This window comes from Chrysemys picta, chromosome 2 (assembly GCF_011386835.1).
Source record: "Chrysemys picta bellii isolate R12L10 chromosome 2, ASM1138683v2, whole genome shotgun sequence".
In the NCBI taxonomy this organism is placed as follows: Eukaryota; Metazoa; Chordata; order Testudines; family Emydidae; genus Chrysemys; species Chrysemys picta.
Window position 1 is genome coordinate 227,525,044 of NC_088792.1, and position 20,832 is coordinate 227,545,875.

The window sequence follows — 20,832 nt, forward strand, 5'->3', positions numbered from 1 at the left end:
ATTGTATTTGTGGCTGTACCTGTAGAATTTGTAAGGGCTGCCACAGACTCAGGGTGCATTTACATAAGTAAAAACAACATACTACCCAGGACTGGCACCAACAGTGAAAGACAGACACCCTGTTCCCCACTCCCTTTGAATGTAAGAATTGTGTGTATATCCAACATAGGTTTGGATACTAAATAGCTAAGAAAATAGAGAATATTTTAGAGGCATTTTCCTGTTTAAAAAAAGAAACCAGAGAACATATTGCACTGGAGCTAGATTGTAGCATTTACCCTGAGCAGTAAGGAGCAGTGTGCAGCCACACACCTCTTTGTCATCTGCCAGGGTCTTGATTTTGCAAGGTGCTGAGGACACTGTTCTACCCCCACCCCCAGCAAAGTACTTAGACACACACAACTTTAAGTATTTGAGTTGTCCTGTTGAAATCAAGGGCATTACTCATATGCTTAAAGTTAAGCATGTGCTTTGGTGCTTTGCTGGATCGAGACAGAGTGCTCAGCGTCTTTTCAGATCAAGCCCCAGGAGAGCTCAGGGAAGGATTTTTGGAGCTTGAGAGAGCATAGGGGGAGTACCCACTTTTCACCATCCCTTGGAATGAAGCACCGTGGGATGGTACAGCATGTTCTTCTCTTCATGGACTTGTGCAGAGGGAAACCACTTTGCCATCGCCCCACCTCCTGCATGTCCCTCCCCGTAATCTTTTGAGGCAATTCCAACTTCCTGAGTTTCACTGTAGGCACAGTTCCTGTGCTCCCCCCACACCTCCAAGTGCAGAGACTCTAAACATCCTTGGCCCTTGTGTAGAAGGAGAAGGATCCTCCCCCCCACCCCCTGCATACTCATTCTACGATCAAGGAAAAAACGATCATTTGATGTGTGTCCACATATGAATGAGCATATGTAGGAAGAGATTTGAAACATAGGGTTGAACGTAGATCATGTGATGCTTTTTTTCCCCTTTGCTTTTTACTGGTTGCTATGGAGTCCTATTGAAGCAGTAAGTGGTATCAAAAAGCCTCATAAAGGGATAATACAGGTATATAAAAGGACTTCAAACAGAAACCTAATATGGTGAATATTTCTGTACATCTAAGAAGCACTCACTGACAGTTGCGAATTCTGAGAAAAGATAAGAAAAAAATGACTATGCAATTCTTCTGGGAGTTGGAATATTTCCACTCCATTGGGAAACCTCAAAGATCCTCAGCTTGCTGGGAGGAAAGAAATATATCCAGAGGAATTCAAAGCCAATCAGGAAATGTGGGGGGGAAGCAGTCCCCCTTTTAATCATGTTAAACTACATGGTAGTTTTTTGACATGGACAAATATCCTTTAGAGCCTAATCTTAGCTCACCAGACTCTTCTTACTGTTACCCCATACAGATTTGAACCAAGGATTTCACAAAGCTACTGCACTGACCTATTTCATCCCTTTATCCTGGATCTCTGGTTACCTGGAAACAATATTTATATTCTCACACACATGCTGTTACCAGATTTGCCTGCTACTTTAGGGTATGCTCATTTATTAGGGTTACTCTTCTGGGGTGGGGGAAAGGTGTCCTGTAATTCTATCAATGTACTGCTTGTGTCACTTGTGTTTTCATATGGAGCTCTACTTCTCCCTGCTGCAAGTTCCCTCCCAATGGAGCTATCCCACACAACCTAGGTTCCCCAGGGCTGGGTTCTTCCAGCCCCAGAATCAGACGAACATACACACACATTAACAGAGCACGTCTGAGCAGACCGGGTCAATCAGCACTCCCAAGCTGACCCCTTATATGTCCCTGGACTTAGCACGCTGCGTCAAACAGCACCTCCAAGCTGTCACCCTCATATGCCACGGGCACCGCACCGGAATAGAGTACACCTGAGCAGGCTGGGTCAAGCAGCACTTCCAAGCTGCCACCCTCCTATGCCCCACATTCAGCACATCCCTATCCCCACTTTCACATTACAATTGTTCTGGTAGTAACCACTTGATGAACACACCCCACAGGATTTTGTGGCACTGCAGGGATCTTTAGCTTAGGTATGAGGAGTGTTGCTGCAGAGCAAATGGGGAAGCCAAAAAACACCCAGGAGGAGAGGGGGGGAGAGAGAGGGAGGGAAGCAACCAGCTTAACCATGAAAGTTATTTATTGCCAGGTAATAACCATAGGGGAGCCAAACAAACAAAACAGTTACAGTATTAAATCTAACTTAAATTTGATTATAAAAGTCAGGTTTAGAAAACTATAACTGATCACACAAGTCAGGGTCAGAAGTCTATATCTAGAAAGAGAGAGTGAGAGCTAGGTTCTCATCACTCTGTGAAGCTTGAATTGAGCGGGGGTCGCAGGTGGTGGTAGTAGCCGAGGGTCCAGAGTGCTGGAGACAGGCAAAGCCCCCAGCACGATCAGTCAGGAGAAGATGAAATCTCAATGGAACTGATGCAGATTTTGGATCCAGGCATCAGAACAATTACTTGAGCATGGGTAGGGATTTTTGTAGGGAAAGAACAATGGTTCAAGGGAGAACACTAGATTTGTTTATAGGTAAACTGATGGCTCAAGGGAGTATACCAAAGTTGTTTTGTTCAGGCCCGACAATAGGAACTGGTCATTCCTGACTATGGGTGGTGTTCCTTGGAGGGAGCTCACAATGCAATTAGGGAGCGTCACTATTTTGGATACCAATAAACGATTTATTACTAGAATTGGTCTGATAACTACTGAGCTGGTGTGTTCATCATCTGGAGCAGAGATCCCCCATCATGCAGTGCTTCTGCTTTTCTGGTCCCAGAGTTCAGTGCAGTTCTTGCCTTGGAATCTCTGTTCTCCATTCTGTATGCTAATGGAGATGCCTCCATGTCCCATCTTCGATGCAAATGAGTCTTGGGGAGTTGCCTTAATCCTGTCACCCTTGTCCCATGGGTTTAGGCGGTCTCCCATGGCCTTTTCATTGCTTTTTGTAAGTCTTTTTTCTGATTGGTTTTGGTTCAAGCAGAGGCTGGGGGGGGCGGGGTAAGGTCTTTCATGAGTCAGACAGGCTGGGTACTGCACCCTGGTTCCCCAAGAACACAGAGCTGATAGATAACAATGCTGTATAGAAAAATTAATTGAGTTCCAGTAACAAAACAATTAGAAATGTCTGCCTAGAAATGATGTGCAATAATGGCCTTATCTAACTAAAGTTGATGTTAAGGAGGAGTAAATTGGAGTTAACACTAATTTAATGCTGGTTCTGGTTCTGTAGAGATATGAGCAAATTCTGATTTACTGTGATGGGCAAAATGAGTCTGATCCTCATCAAAATCTTGTATTGCAGTAAGCTAATTCTCTGTTTTGAGTGTGCTACTAAATTGCTCATATTTTTCAGGAGATGAGAAAAAATGACTTTAACTTAACTTGTTGGATTCTTTCAAGAAAATAACTAGGGCTGATTAATATATTTGTGGGAATAATCTTAGTCATTAATTTATCCCTTTTCCTCTGTTTGTGAATCACGGACAAATGTAACAATTTCTGTGAGTATATATGTAATTCATAAATTTGCTGGATAGTTTGGACAAAAAATTTTCAGTGTATGAGTTGGCTGTGAAGTTTCCTATTTGAGTATTCACTACTTTTGGAGAGTGCTTCATCATCCAAATCACAATGTGCTTTTTTTCTGCTTCCTGATTGAAACCTTTTAAACAGGAAAATGATGATCAATCACAACCAACCATCACATTTTGAAGATCAAATACTGAAACATATTTCTAGAGAACTGTTATAAATAATAATAAATGATAATGATTGTTATTACCATAGTTCCCAGTGGCTCCAATCAGTTTGGGCTGAATGTGGTTCAAACATAGGAACAGACGGTCTCTGCCCCAAAGAGCTTAAATTTGAAGGCTCTGATCCTGCAGGCACAATGTGTGAACTGACTGCTGTATCCACGCAGAGCTCAATTTATGTCAATGAGGCATTGCATGAGTGCATCAGTCCACAATTTGCAGGTTTTGAGTCAAAGAGCCTAACAAACAAAATAGAGTGATGAGAATAGTAATCCCCACTGGTCATCTGTTCAGCAGAGATCACTGAAAGTCACATGAAGTTTAACAATTTGCACAAACGACCAAGCCCTTTCTAATAATAAATAAATTCAAGTAAATTGGGCCCCTCTCATTGATACTCCATGAACAGCAAAGGGAACTACAAATAAAACAATAATAAATAATAATGCCTGGCTCTTATACTGCACTTTTCATCAGTTGATCACGAGAGCTTTATAAACAAGGTGCACAATGATGACCAAGACTCTTTCCTGAGTGGTACAACCCATTCCTGTGGCTGAGTAGATCAAAATAGAGCTGCCTGCATTAGCTTGCATAAATCAGTATTAAGTTTCACCTACCATTGTGCGGCTCATTCACGTCACTTTCTTGGGTCCCTCTGGAGTTCCCTTCATAGTTTCTTTAGGTCTGATTAACCTACATCACTTTGGGGAACTGTTAAAATTTGCCACATTGCTCTTCACCTCCTTTTTCACTTTTTAAAGGAAATATATTACACATCCACAGTCCTAGTAGGAATCCTTCTAGTATTGTACTGTCAACCTTTCCTAAACTGAAAATTGGTCATTTATACTCGGTGGTTTTAGTTGTTTTGTCTCTTAGCTTGTTTCTAATCCATGACAAAACTTTATTTCTTATTCCATGCTACTTTGACTCTTTAATAACTTATTGTGAGAAACTCTGTAATAACCTTATCAGAAGTTCAAATACATTTAATTTGATTCTAGTTTAACCACTATTTTGTTGAGATGAGTTACGTATTCTAGTACCTTGGGGAAATAAACTTTTCCTTTACAGAAGCTGTTGTCCCCATTATATCATGTTTACCTAGCAATTTTATAATCCTCTAATTATTATTTAAATAAGTCTATATGGTGCTGAACTGAAGCTCAGTGATCTATGAGTCTATGATATCTACAGGTTTCAGAGTGGTAGCCGTGTTAGTCTGTATCAGCAAAAAGAACGAGGAGTACTTATGGCACCTTAGAGACTAACAAATTTATTTGAGCATAAGCTTTCGTGGGCTAAAACCCACTTCGTCGGATGCATGCAGTGAAAAATACAGTAGGAAGATATATATACACACAGAGGACATGAAAAAAATGGGTATTGCCATACTAACCATAACGAGAGTAATATTTAAGGTGGGCTATTATCAGCAGGAGAAAAAAAACTTTCCAACTCTGCAGTTTCTCGTTGGAGTCTGTTTTTGAAGTTTTTTTGTTGGAGTATTGTGACTTTGAGGTCTGTAATTGAGTGACCAGGGAGGTTGAAGTGTTCTCCAACTGGTTTTTGAATGTTATAATTCTTGACATCTGATTTGTGTCCATTTATTCTTTTGCGTAGACACTATCTGGTTTGGCCAATGTACATGGCAGAGGAGCATTGCTGGCACATGATGACACATATCACATTGGTAGATGTGCAGGTGAATGAACCTATGATAGTGTGGCTGATGTGATTAGGCCCTATTATGGTGTCCCCTGAATAGATATGTGGACAGAGTTGGCAACGGGCTTTGTTGCCAGGATAAGTTCCTGGGTTAGTGTTTTTGTTGTGTGGTGTGTGGTTACTGGTGAGTATTTGCTTCAGGTTGGGGGGCTGTCTGTAAGTGAGGACTGGCCTGTCTCCCAAGATCTGAGAGAGTGAGGGATCGTCCTTCAGGATAGGTTGTAGATCCTTGATGGTGCTCTGGAGCAGGATAGGTTGTAGATCCTTGATGATGCGCTGGAGAGGTTTTAGTTGGGGGCTGAAGATGATGGCTAGTGGCATTCTGTTACTTTCTTTGTTGGGCCTGTCCTGTAGTAGGTGATTTCTGGATACTCTTCTGGCTCTGTCAATCTGTTTCTTCACTTCAGCAGATGGGTATTGTAGTTGTAAGAATGCTTGATAGAGATCTTGTAGATGTTTGTCTCTGTCTGAGGGGTTGGAGCAAATGCGGTGTATCTTAGAGCTTGGCTGTAGACAATGGATCGTGTGGTATGGTCTGGATGACAGCTGGAGGCAGGTAGGTAAGTATAGGGGTCAGTAGGCTTCCAGTATAGGGTGGTGTTTATATGACCATTGCTTATTAGCACTGTAGTGTCCAGGAATTGGATCTCTTGTGTGGACTGGTCCAGGCTGAGGTCGATGGTGGAATGGAAATTGAAATCATGGTGGAATTCCTCAAGGGCTTCTTTTCCAGGGGTCCAGATGATGAAGATGTCATCAGTGTAGTGCAAGTAGAGTAGGGGCGTTAGGGGACAAGAGCTGAGGAAGCCTTGTTCTAAGTCAGCCATAAAAATGTTGGCACATTGTGGGGCCATGTGGGTACATGCTACAGCATTTGCTATCCTTCAGTCCTGTGGTATAGCAGCAGATTTGAATGAGAATTTGCATATTTCTGTTAGGAGTTGTATCACTTCATCCTTAATGGCAGTGATGAAGCAAAACACTTAAGCACATGCTCAACTTTATACATGTGAGTAGTCCCACTGAAATCAGGTTACGTCCCATTGAAGTTACCAAGATTATTCACGTGGTTAAATCTAAGTATGCTTAAGTACTTTGCAGATTGGGTCCGTGATCTCAAAACGCCTGGGTGATACCATTTCTCAGAAATATATGTTTCTTTCATCACCTTAATCTCCAACAGTACCTCATCTTTATCAGTTGAAAATTGTAGGTATCTCCTCAACATCCTTGGTGGTGATGACTGAAGCAAATAAATCATTTAGCTTTTCTGCAATGTCTTTATCCCTTTTAATTGTTCCCTTTGTACCCGATACTCCACTCAGCCAATTAATTCTCTCACAAGTGGCTTACTCCTGCTATAATTAAGTAATTTCTTATTTACTTTTTATAAATTTGACTAATTTTGACTAATCTGTCTTCGCAATCCCTTGTTCCTTACTACTATCTTCCATTGGACTAACTTCCCATTTTCTTAAGGATACTTGTTTGGCTTGAAGACTTCTTTTATGGTACCTTGCTATTCAATCAAACTGTTTGTTGTTTCCTTCCTTCCTGGCTTATGTTGTTGAGTAGCATGTGCATATCTCTGGTAACTCATTAGTGGCAGGCTGAAGTAGGCTCCATGCTGAGGTCACACAGTGGTATTGTAGTTCCCTTTCTTGACACAGCAATTTATATCACTTTTTGTAAGTGTGTCAAGCTGGTATGTGTGTGTGTGTGGCGGGGGGGATGGAAAATTGAGCCAAGTAACAAAAGTGGTGGAGTCCCAGAAAATTCTTGAGAGTTAATGTATGGAAAATAATTTGGATGCAAATCAGTGAAATAGCTGAGTGCTTTGCATGAAAGCCACAAGATTAGGAAGCTGAGGGCTTCAACCTCAAATGGGATTCAGCATGATTTCCATAGAGATTCTGCATACATTGACTGGCATGCTAGCAAAGAATCCACCTAGAGGATCAGTGTGCTGCATTCATGCCTAGTTGTACCTCACCCAATAAAAGAAACAGCATTAGCATTCAATTTTATGTGTCATGTCCTAGAATATGCAAATTTGTAGACAGTGTGTGACAGTATGCAGGAAAATACTAGATTAGTTAATCCTCCCACACTCACAAAATCAGGTGTTCAACTCTCCCACAAGTAACCTTTATTAAAATCAATGGGAAATGCAAGTGATCAGTAGCTCTGTTAATCTGGTCATTTAGTTATGTGCCTAAATACTGATTTTGGTACCCATGATGTAGATTTGGGCCCAATCATAACAAACATTTCCGTATGATTTAGAATTTAAATAAAACATATTCATGCTTTGTGCAAGCAGTTCTCATCCATCCCTAAAATGACTCCACCCTGTCTTCTTTTAAGGTGTCAAAGGTGGCCGCACCAGGAACATCCCTATGAATGTTCTGTAAAACAGGGCCGGCTCCAGCTTTTTGCCACCCCAAGCGGCGAAGAGGGGGGGAAAAAAAAAGCCGCGATTGACTGCTGCTCTACTGCGCTGCTTCATTCTTCAGTGGCAATTCAGCAGCCGGTCTGAGGGACCCGCCGCCGAATTGCCGCCGAAGACTCAGCCGTGCTGCCCTCTTCCATGGGCTGCCCCAAGCACCAGTTTCCTGCGCTGGTGCCTGGAGCAAGCCCTGCTGTAAAGGAAGCTTTCCTGGCCAGAACTAGGAGACCAATCCATTTCTGCACCCTGTGTAGCCCTATTTGTTGCTTCCTACAGTGATGAGCATTAAATCTGTTTTTAAAATGGCATATGTTAGATTAAATTCAGCCCGGGATTATTCCATTCCCCCCCCCCCCCGCCGTCGGACATAATCCAGGGTACAGAGTTGCCATTGGCAGAGAATCCACCTGAAATGATTGTGCAAGGGGCCTGCAATCCCCTTTCTGTTTTGATACCTACAACAACCCAGGACAGCCCCAAAAAGAGACAGCACAGCGTGAGGAGGCATGGCCAGTATATCATGATTATATTTTCCAATTCAGTGCCCTCTACTAGAAAGCTGCTACTAATATTCATGGAGGCCTGACCACAAGCTAAAGCAACCCTCCCATATGTGACAAGAATGCCAGTGGGGTGTGAATTGAGGGCACAGAGTCTGAAGAAGAAATTACTTTTCCTTTATTGGAAGTTCATGGTTGTCTGAAGTGTTTATTGGTTAAATCCTACTAGAGGTGTTGTATTAATTTAGATGGAATATATGGGCCAAAAGTATTCACATAACTGAGTCACTTGGTCTGGCCATTAAACAGTTTCAAATGAGGTTCATTTGAAATGTAAAGTATTAAGTACAGCTTTCATTTTAACAGCTTCCCTTGTTCCCTTCCCCTTTAGCTGGAGAGAGTTTTTAGAAGGAAAAACCTTCTTGTTTGACAGTCTCTTAAATGGTATTAAAATGGTAATAGCTGTCCTTTGTGGGGAAAAGAGAAGAAATTAGCTGAGATGGGCTGGAGCTCTCATTGTTGCTGTTGTTGTTAAAGTCCAATCCCATTCCCAAGAAGACAAAACAAGGCAAACACAGACACAAAGGGGAAAGAAAATAACATCAAAGAGAAAAAATGCAGTTTCTGTGTCTGGTGCTGACTCTCACCTGCTACCTCGCTGCTGGAAAAACACAGGCACAGCACAGTCTTATCAGCCACTTGATCTGGCAAACTTGTACCAGCATTGGGCTGTTTAGGGCATTTATTTTAGCTGCCTCTTTTTGGTCACAGGCCTGCAGTAGTGTTGCAAAATATGCAGTCTTGGCCAACTAGGCCAGACTCTTATCAGACAGAAGGGAAAGGGAGAAGAGTAGGATAGGATAAATGAGGTGAAGAAGGAAAAGGATACAGGGGTGGCCGGGGGGAGAAATGGAGTCCCACATTCTACGTGGTGTTCAGGATTCAGCCAATGCCAATAGAGATGGTGGCATCATCTGGCCCAGTCTGGTCAGGACATTTTTCAGGATTAGGATGATGAAGGCTGGGGTGATGGTGGCAACCATGATGATGAAGCTCACTCCAGCAGTCAGGTTTTTTTCTAAAGTCTCTTTCTTTAAGGCCCTCCAAAGGAAGTGATGAGTGGAATAGCCTGTCCTCTCATTATTTTGTGCACCAATTAGGCCTAGTTGCTGACACTCCAATTTTTCTTTACTGATTTCTGGTTCCACACTTTTCTTACCAGCATGATCTTAACACAGTCCTTGAGTTATATCAATAGGCTTTTTTATTTGGACTAATTCAGTCTGTTTCCCTTTCATACCTTTTCCCATCAACATGTGTTATTATAGGTTATTGTCACCTTTTATAACCTGTCACTCACTTTTTACAGTTGAGCTCACAATTAGGGTAAATCTGAGGCTCACAACAGAGTCTGACGAGTGGACCTGGCCACCGATTTTGGATGTGGCTCCAAAGAATGGTAAGGGAGGAAATGCTATATGTACATTTTAGTGCTTCTTTGACAATGGAATCCTTAAAATTAATAGAATAAATATTCAGCTGAGACACAGATTAATTTACTGTTGTGCTGCAGCCTTCCACTCCTGAGGAAAGCACTGTCTTTAGTTTGACTTTCCAACTCAGATTTTCTGGTACTATTTGGTTAGGTTCCCAGTAGTCCCCTTGTTGTTGCTAGGGTGCTGATAATACCCAATGCCAAGAAAGCTAAACGCTCTTTCATCCCAAACCGAAGTTATCACTGATCTCAGTGACATCTGCAAGCTCTGTGATTATCATATGTTGCTTTGGTGATTATACTTTGAAGGGTATTTTTACTATGTTATGAAGTGGGAACAAAGACGCACACAAAATAAACTGATTCTTCAGGATATTAGAGAGACAAGGTGGGTGAAGTAATATATTTATTTACCAAATTCTGTTGGTGAGAAATAGAAGCTTACGAGCTTACTCAGAGCTTTATTCAGTTTAGGGCTACAACACCACACAATACAACAGTCTTCAGGATATAGTTTCTTCAAAGCATAAATTATAAACTTTTAGATCAAAATTTGTCAAGAGGCGCGAGCAAAACTGAGGGCTGAATTCAGTCCTGACAAATCAGTGGAGTTACCCTTCGTTTTATGTAGGAAAGGCAAAACCCGCTTTAAGACTATGCTTTCCATTTTTTGTTTTGTTTAATAAAATAGAAACAATATACCTTCAATGTAAAATGACTCATTAAAGATTAAAGAAAACAGCAAAACAGAACAGAACTAGATTTTCCATGAGAGAGCACAGTGTCTCTCCCCCCGTCACAGGCAATATTAACATTGAAAACAAAATGGCAGCCATCTTTCCACATGGTCAGAGCTCTTCGAAATTAAAAAATACAGTGCAAAGATAACAAAGGCTATTGTACCAGTACATTACATCACAGGCGCCGATTCTGTGGGTGCTCAAGGGCTGGAGCACCCACAGAAAAAAATTAGCGGGTGCTTAGCACCCTCTAGCAGCCAGCTCCCCCACGCCCCTCCCAGTGCCCCCCGTCCCCCAGCAGCCCCTCCGATCAACTCCTCCAGATTGCTCCTAGCACTTCCAGCACACTGGCGGCCCCGCCGATCAACTCTGCCCCTCCCTCCCAATCAGCTGTTTCATGGTGTGCAGGAGGCTCTGGAAGGAATGGGGAGGAGCGGGGATGGGTCACACTCGGGGAGGGGGTGGAACTGGGTGGGAAGAGGTTGGGTGGGAAGAGGTGGGGACTTGGGAGAAGGGATGGGGTGGGGCCTAGGGCAGAACGGCAGGGTTGAGCACCCCCCAGGCCCAGAGGAAGCCAGTGCCTCTGCATTACATAATCATTTCCATAAAGACTAAACTATATTTTTTTTGGAGAGACTCATGCTCATTGTTTACCAAAGAAACTTTCCCAGTCCAGAATTACACGTTAAGAAAAATGTACAGTGTTTCCTTCTCTCTCTCTGTTTATCTCTCCCTTCTTCATAACTACAGATGTTAGTAATTATTACCTGTGAGATGACAGAGCCCCTGCAATCAGCCTACTGCTAATTAATACAGAGTTCCTATTTTGATCTGTGGTCGTTATTTTCCATTTTATGCTTGAACCATATAAGCTGGGCAATAGCTAAAATGTATTATACAAAAAAAATGAACCCTTCCCTCCTTTTCAAATAGCCTCTTATTTATCGCTATGTAATTTATGCATGTGTTGTACAGACATGCCTGTCTGTTTCTAGTTTTCCTCCTTATAATGCAGACAAATTGTTGGTGGAATGAATCGAAGGAGCAGGAATTCAATAGGATGGCTAGCTCAAGCAAATTTTCTTAATAAAGCTAAACCTTGTTCTATGCACTACTTATTTCACCCACCTGACTGCTATTGTCTCAGGTTTATAACAGGGTTTTCTCTCTCTTTTTTAAATAAATATAATCTGTGGTTTCAGGTTTCACAGGGGTAGCCATGTTAGTCTGTATCAGCAAAAACTATGTGGAATCCTAGCGGCACCTTAGAGACTAACAAATTTATCTGGGCATAAACTTTTGTGGGCTATGACCCACTTCATCAGATGTGGGGGGGTTTTAAACCTGTGGTTTGACACCAGTTTATTGCTTCTTACTCCAGAAATGTTCACATTCTAATGGGCTTTCCTTACTCAAAGATTTTAGCACTGATATCTATACTTTTGAGTTACTGTGCTGTTTCTATACCTTGGAGCATGCCAATGTATGGCCAGGACAGTGCTGGCTAGGAAAGAATATATACTAGGGGCCAAATCCTCAGCTAGTGTACACCTGGTACTCCCTAAATTATAGGCTATGTTTCTGTTTCCGAAGTGAATGATTATAGCTCATAGAATATTTTCTTCCAGTGAGAATGCTGATTTGCATCAGGTGAAGATCTGTCCATAGGTCTTTGATTGATCAGGGTCTGTGAGTGTGAATTTATCACATTTAGTTTCTAGTTGTTACCGGATTCATTATTGTAAAAAAGGAACAGAACAGCAAACAATTAATGAAAGAGAACACTTGAATTTTGTGAAGCACAGGAAAATCTGCCTGATGCATGTCTGTCTCATTAGCTCTGTGGGCTTGCTAGTTGTCATAGTTAATGCAGAGTGTTTTAAACTGATAGCCTAAAGCGCTTTCATTTACTATAGACAAATATTTTTCCAATGCAGCTGAGCTAAAATCTATTATAAGGGATGCCACAAAATGCCAAGAGATTTAACTCAGGATCTATTTTATCCATCAGTGAACAGATGTTATCAAATCAAGGAATACCTTGGTGATGCTTTTTAAATATCTGTCTTTTCTAAAGAACTTCACCCAAATAAATATTTGTTTCCTTGTACATGAAAAATCCCTGGCATATCTGCATTTCCTGTGGTCTGAAGATAATTACAACCCTTTATGTTTGCTTTGGCCTTAGGAACTCCTTCACAGATATTCTACGGGCTATTCTGTTGTCCTTGGAAGTTCTCATTGAAGATCAAGAGCTTCAGATAAATGGCTTCATTTTAATTATAGACTGGAGCAATTTCTCCTTCAAGCAAGCCTCCAAGCTAACACCTTCCATCCTCAAACTGGCCATTGAAGGGTTACAGGTATGTGGAATGTGAGATGCATGCATGTATTCAGTTAGCTAGGTTTTGTCATTGTAGTCAGGATAATATTTCTCAGAAAGCAAAGGGGAGAAAAACCAATAAAAAATTTCAATAAGAACAATGATTTGAGTATCATCCAGTTGTAGCCTAGCCCTAGTTTCAGATGTTCATTTTTGATTATCTATTGCTTTAATTTAAACCCTAAATCGTCATTGCCTCAGGCATGTATTACTTACTGTAGCAATTAGAATAATGTTTAGAGATTTGAGATTTAATCCATCTGAGAGTTCCTGGGGATTAAAATCCAGCAACATCTGCCTTATGAAGCATGTCGTACATGTGCGGGTGCATATGTATGTGCAGGGTGGTGAAGGGAAGGGAGTAGTTGTGATTATCAGGAGATGGAAATATACTACCGAATCATACTTTCAAATATATCTGGGTTTGGGGTGTAATGGGAAAGAGGGAGGAAAGACTCCCTGAGGGAATCAATGTACTGCCATTCAGATTTCCCTAATTTCCTGCAGAAGCTCTCCAAGCATGATAATACACCAGACATTAAATTATGTTACAGTCCAGTTCAAAGGAGGTACGTGCATCTGACACATGTAAGCAAGTAGGAACAAGGTAAAACTACATGAAAACCAGATCTGTATACAATGGGTCCACAGCATGCTTTAAAAGAGCTGTTATAAAGAGGATTGTGATCAACTGTTCTCCAAGCTCACTGAAGGTAGGACAAGAAGTAATCAGCAATCTGCAGCAAGGTTAAATATTAGGAATTTATTTTTTAACTATAATGGTAATTAAGCTGTGGAATAGGGAAATGGTGGAATCCCTGCCATTGGAGGTTTTTAAGAAGAGGTTGGATAAACATCTGTCAGGGATGGTGTAGGACGGTCCTACCTCAGTGCAAGGGGCTGGATTTGATGACTTCATGAGGTCCTCTATCTGGCTCATTGGCCTAACACCCTTACTTGGATACTTCAAGAAACCACTCCAGGGTTCTGTCTACTTGATGTCTCTGTAATAAAGTCCATATGAACTTCCCTCACTGGGGATATATTACATTCAGACTGCCGGCAGCTTAGGTATCCTCTCAGGACCTTTCACAGGCTTCTTCCTAAAACTCCTCCCAGGACCTTTGACTGGAGAGACCCAAAGTTCCAACCCTTTTACCAATCTCTCCCTCAAAAAAGTGAGCCACACCCTACTCTTTCCCAGCCTGCCTCATTATGGAGACTCAGTACAAGTCTAACTCCCTGCCAATCTCCCTTAAATTCAGTGAGGAGAGCTGTCCTTGTCCGCTTTCCCAGCATGCTTTACTGAGAGGTCTACAATTTTCATGTGCCTTGGAAATTGCAACCTCTTCTCTTCCCTCCAGAATGCCTTTGTTCTGGGTAGAAACTAGGAACAGGCCAGTGCTGGATCCAGAACCTGTCTTAAAGGGCCATCATGCCCCATTACAGTCCCCTAGGTCACCTTGTTTGTTTCTGTTCCTGGATAGAATGAACATAACTCTTAGAATCAGGTTTCTGGTGAGAATGTTAATAGAAAAGGCATTTAAAATAAGATTTCTGCGAATATTTTACAATATTAGCAAGAAATTAGGTGTTTCTGTGAACAGTTTAGGTACTTACATGGCTCCCACTTAGCATCTCCCTCCCAAGTATTTATGTAGCTATCCTCACAACACCTTCTGTGCTATGGGGAATTAGTATATCTACAATTTTACAGATGGCAAACTAAAGCAAAGAGAGATTAAGAGATTTGCCCAAAATTACACAGGATTGAACCCAGATTGCCCGAGTCCTAGTCTAGTGCTTTAACCCACAGCTTTTTATTACAGGTTCTGAGGCTGCCTTATTTTCTGATAAATCCCTGGGTAATATGCAAAGATTTCATTTGTTTATCTATAGGATGCCAGTCTTAGTGGCAGATGATTTCTTAAATTTTTTATTTAAAAAGAACACACAGATGGTTGCAATAAATATATGTGGAAATAAAAATAACTGTTTGTAATACAAATTAAAACAAGGGGAATGTTTCATGGACTGTGCAGACCACTGGAGGATTCCATTTGCAATGGGAATTGTAAATGCTGCAATTTGGATTGCAAAAATTGGAAAACAATGCCTTGACGCTTCTTGAAGATTACTACACCTCATGGCTTCCAATTGTTCTCTTTTTTGTTCAACATAATCTACCAATCTGACACCAACCAGTACTGGGCCATTCATCTGGCATCAGAATAAAGGAATCAGAAACTTCTTTAGAGCATTCAGACATATTAATTACAAAATCATTGTGGAGATTGTAAGTCAAATACTCTTATATAAAACACAGACTTTTCAAGTCACTGATTTCCCTGTTTAAAGCATTTCAGTAACTTTTTCATTTTAACATACCTGTCACTATCCTAATAAAATTTTTAGTTGTTTCAGATGCTTTTGAAATATAAACAAGACCTATATTGGAGGGGGGGGGGAAGAGAACCACTGTATGAGTGTGTTGCTTCTACTTTGGAGGTGCCTGGATTCCCAGGCCACATGGGCCATTGTGATCATCCAGTCTGACCTGTATAATACAGATCATAGAACTTCCCCAAAATAATTCCTAGAGCAGATCTTTTAGAAAAACATCCAATCTTGATTTTAAAATTGTTAGTGATGGAGAATCCACCACGAATCTTGGTAAATTGTTCCAATAGTTAATTACTCTCACCTTTAAAAATGTATGCCTTTTTCCCAGTCTGAATGGAAACACTTAGGAGGTCTCAAGGTTTATCATGTCCGCAAAATATCTAAATGGTTCTAGTGCTTTGTAAATATCTGCAGCCACTAATCTCCACATGCAGATATTCAAGCAGACAGATTAAGGGAATATACCCATTCCCTTTTTTAAGGAACAATATTGGGCCAAACTTATCCCTGCATCAGACCAGTGAAGTGGATGGAGATACAACAGGGATGAAATTAGTTCATTATTTTATGATTACATATGGGGTTGAACCCAAATCCTGATCTCTACGGAGCTTCAGATATGAATTTTCCAGATTCTCTTCCTAATTGGCCTAACCTAAACTCCAAATCTGAACCCTCTCTCTCAAGTCTTAGGGAAACTGATCTGGATACAAACTCAGTGCTTTGGGCCCATCTTTGTTTGAAATCTAGGATTATCGAAAAATTAATATTATTCAATCAAACCATTAATGTTTATCTATGCAATAATGTTTCTTGTCACCTTTAAGATGCAGCATGTTTTCCATCCTGGTGAAAGAAAGCTGCTTGTCTTTGCAACTCAGCCCTTTTAGTTTTTCTCAATCTGCTCCTGCGATGCAATAACACTAAGTAATGAGAATGGATGTTATTCAATACACGTTAATTAATTCTGTAGAACCTCCGCTAGTTATACCTAATATGCTTGATAGTAATGAAATTATTCATATATAGATGTTATGCAGATTTCTTATTTATGAAGATTTGCAGATGTACAAATTCTAGTTAAAACTCAAGTTGGCCTGAAATCACATTGTGCTCATATTCCCATTATTTATTGGATTTCTCTGTATGTAAGATCACACCGGTGAGTTCATTATAGCTCAACAGGGTAGCTCTCCTGTTTCTCAATTACCCTATTTCATGACCTAAAATAGAGCTAGTATCACCATCTTAAACCAGGGTCGTTCTAATGCTAAATAACTATGTGTACAGTGTGGCACTTTTAATTATATCTCAAATGTGCAAGGACAAATGTGTTCTAAGCAAGGCTCTCATTAATGAGGTCCATTCTTTCATCATGAGGAAATAGTTGCTATATGTCTTAGTAGATGCTCTATTTCTTTCTAGAGTTTTTCTATTTTCTATTTCTGTTTCTTTCACTGATGTCTGGGGAAAGGGTAGATCTTACAGAAAAATGGTCATACAGAGGCAAAGGGGGAAAAGATGATATTTATACAAAAACAATATACTATGCCAATAACTTGCTGGATTTTGATTTCTATTTGTTTTTAGCATTTCTGTGTGAACAGCTTTTTCCCCTTCACAGCCTTTCTCTTTCTGCTTGCTCCTGCTGTGAAGTCATATTTCTATGTCTGCGATGTTGGTCTCTTAATTATCCCTAAGGTTGTGGGCAACATTGACTGTAGTGTCAGTTAATCAGAGATTAGTTCATCAGGGTTTACCTATAACAACATTTATTTAAACAATATATTCTTGGATAACTAAAATAATTCCAAGAAATATAATGAACTGTGGAAAATAGTCACCACGATCCTTTTTGTAGGGTGACACATTTTGGAGTGTTCCATTGAGATGCTTAAGAAAATTAGGTCAGAGGAATAGCTGCTGCAGTGGAGCTGTACTGGTTGCAAGGAGAAGTACAGAGATTTCCTTTTCCCTGCCCAGCATTTCTGCATAGGCTGCAGCTATTGTACTGCAGCCAGTGCTTTCTGAGTATGAGGGGAAGAGCATTCCTAGGCGCATTGACCATCCCAGAAGGGGTATAGGTGGATGGACTGGGGCCATCGCCCATTCCCTGCGCAAAGGCAAATGCCAAAATAAATATGTCTGTGTGGGCTACTTCTTTTCTGAAAGTGCAAGAAGGGCTGCCAGTGAATATGGTCAGGGCTGTCCCTAGGGAGCTGCGGGACCCAGGACAAATCAGCCTCCTTGCTACTTTCCTCGCCCTCCACCCAGCGCGCCCCCCCTCACCCACCCGCCCGACCGCTGCTATCCTCCTCACTGTCTGCCCGCTCGCCTGCCTCCTCAACCCCACCCGCCTGCCCACCTGCTGTTCGCCTCCCCATTCACCTCCTCACCTGAATATCGGGACAAATGGCGTCCCGATTGCACATCGGTCAGGAATGCGGGACAAAGGGCTAAATATCAAGACAGTCCCTCCTACAGTGTGGGGCCCTGATTCACCCTACCCAAGGGACGGCTCTGATAATGGTCATCCTGGAGACACTGAGCTTTCTTCTGCCATATGCAGATGTAACCCTTCTGCCAGGTGGAGCCAGCAGCAACAAGGGCTGGGTTCAGTATCTAGGGGTTCCTTTTCAACAATACAACACAAAACCGGCTCGAGCCCCCACCCAGTGACCTGGGACAATTACACACCAACCCTGGGCGCCTCTAAGAGGCAATTCTTCCCCTCTCGCAAGCACAGAGTCTGAGTGTAGCAAAAACTTTTAATAAAAGGAGGGAATTAACTCAGCATTAATTTGGGAAAACACCACCACTACGGTTCATAAACACAAACCATGAGCAAAAGACCCACCCCCAAGTAAGTTGGGCAATGTCCTTTTCCCCTCAGGGTCTTACAACCCTTAAGTCCCTTTAACGTGCCCGTCCCTTCTCTGTACCCCACTCACAGTTGCTGTCCTGGGCCAGTGCACTACCAAAGTTCAGAGGTTCATCTGCAGAGTTCACCTCCCACCCTGTGTGGAAGGCAGCGGGTGGTAAGGACGAATCTTACACACTGCACTCGCTCATTGCCCCAACGGCTGATTGTCACGCCTCTGCGGGGCTCTGCTCTGACCCTCTCTACCAGCCGCCCTGCTGGCCGCTTGCCGCGCCTCTCTGCCAGCTTCCCAGCTAGTCACTCACCAAGATGTCTTCAGGGCTTCCCACACACACACAACACAGCTCTCAGTGATTTCAGCTGTTAGTGGGGGAGCCTCACTGCTGTTGCACACTGGGCAGTCTCTTGCAATAGAGACACTGTCCCAAAGTAGGTTTAATACTTAGACCTAGGTATCAGTGATTTCAACTCTGAAGCATGTAACAAGACTCTCAATTGAATCTAAATTAGTTCTTTTATTATACCATGGGGCGAGGAAGGGTCAAATGGTATCTAGGACCATTAAACAGGGCCCACACCACCAAGTACAAGTACCTGTCCCCACCCTCTTTCAACTCATTGGGCTTTGGAACCCATGTCCCCTGCCTAGCGGGTGTCATTCAGTTGAAGGTAAGTCCCTCCATTGGGGTATGCCAGGTATAGTTCTGCTGTCCTCAGTTCACACAACAAGGATAACAACCCTTTATTATTCCTGTCCCAATAACAAAGAGATTGGGGATCCAACACCAGCCACAAGTGATCATTTGGGCAAGCAATCCCATCATGATGAGCACCTAGGCAGGGTGGGTGTGTCCATGCAAACAAGATCAGCTTCTGAAGTCTTTTTCCACAGCTCACCATTAGATGTCAGGGGAGAGCTCATTCAGACCCTGCTTACACAAATATAATGTCTCCAGCAACTGGTGCTCTGTTCTAGTGTGTGTATATACACAAACGCATGCACAAAGATAGATCACTCAGCCAGCACTGAAGAGCAGCCACCTATGAGTTCACATGTGACAGCTTCTTTAACACCACGCAGAAACACTACAAAACACTTGAGAAAAATCAGGACTAGTGGTTCACAAAAACTGATCCCAATTTGATTAGTTTAGTAAAGAAATCTAGAAGATCAAAGGATCTGGAAGTCCAGCTGAGCAGCACACAGCACAAGTCAGCAGTTGGGGGATGGGCATGCAAAGGTGGCTTAAAGATCATTTTGGCACTGCCATATATAAGGCTTGTCTGCCCTCAGGCTGCTTTAATTTACACCACCTGTGCCAAAGTCCCAGGGGGCTAAAACCACAGACATTTCTCATATAAAATCACATGCACCTATATCATGCTTTAGGATCACATGCAAACAATGTGATATAAAAATGTTCAAAAAATTTAATTTAAAAATATGCCCTAGAAGTACAGATTTGAGAGTGGAGCTGACTGAAAAATGGAATTTCTGTCCCAGGGGAAATTCTGATATTTCTGCATTTGGTTTTGTTTCAAATAGGATGAAGAATATAAATATCAAAACTAGAGCTGGTTGAAAAATTTCTGATGGAATGTTTTTTTCTGTCAGCAAATGCTTTTTTTGTCAAAACTGACATATTTTTCAGGAATGTGCTGATCTCCACAAGTATCAGAGGGGTAGCCATGTTAGTCTGTACGCACAAAAACAACAAGGATTAGTTTTTAAGACTAACCTTAAAGATGCCCAAATAAATCTGTTAGTCTTTAAGGTGCCGCCGGACTCCTCGTTGTTTCTGATCTCTACAAAACTTCATTTTGGAAAAAAAATGAAACAAAGCATTTTGATTATTCCATTTTGACATTATCAGGATGAAATATTTCAATTTTGGTCTCATAAAGAATTTTTGTTTCCTATATTTTGATTGTATTTATTTATTTATTTATTTCTGAAAGAAAACAAAATTCAAAATGTCAGAATTTCTGGAAGTTCTGAGTTTTCACCAGCTCAAGGTGAAATTCTTCACAGAAAAATAAATTCCAAAAAAAAAAAAATCTATTCAGAAACATCCCAATATTTTGCTTCAGCCTCTTTTCATTGAATAGAAACATTTAATTTTCGTTTGTGTAGTCAAAATGAAATATTTCATTTTCAGTCAACATTAATCTTCGTGTCCAACTGAGCAGCCATCGCGCCTCAAGGAAGTTATAATTCCAGTTCCCTCATGCTGCCTTTCTCCTTTACGTGCCTTACTCCCCAGCTACACTATATCTACCATGATGCACCATAGTCTCTCCCTGTGACTGAACCACCACAATGCATCGTAAGACTTCCATCAAGCATGGACCATGGCAAGTTATATAACTGGCAAAAAAGTTAACAACCTTCTTCCTAAACAGAGATTAACGTTATTCTTGGCCACTGCTGCTATCTAAATATCCAGATCAAGATCCCCAGGTTGTAAACATGAGTAACAA

General features: G+C 41.5%; 1 protein-coding gene across 2 annotated transcripts in view; it reads left to right on the forward strand.

Annotated features, from left to right (window-relative positions):
* The window catches only part of CLVS1 (clavesin 1), a 122,138-nt gene that overhangs the window by 40,071 nt on the left and 61,235 nt on the right, over positions 1-20,832 (forward strand). For both annotated transcript variants that reach the window (XM_005288120.5, XM_065585637.1), the window contains exon 3: positions 12,873-13,047. In XM_005288120.5, the coding sequence (XP_005288177.3) occupies positions 12,873-13,047 (175 nt within the window). The remainder of the gene's footprint in view (positions 1-12,872; positions 13,048-20,832) is intronic.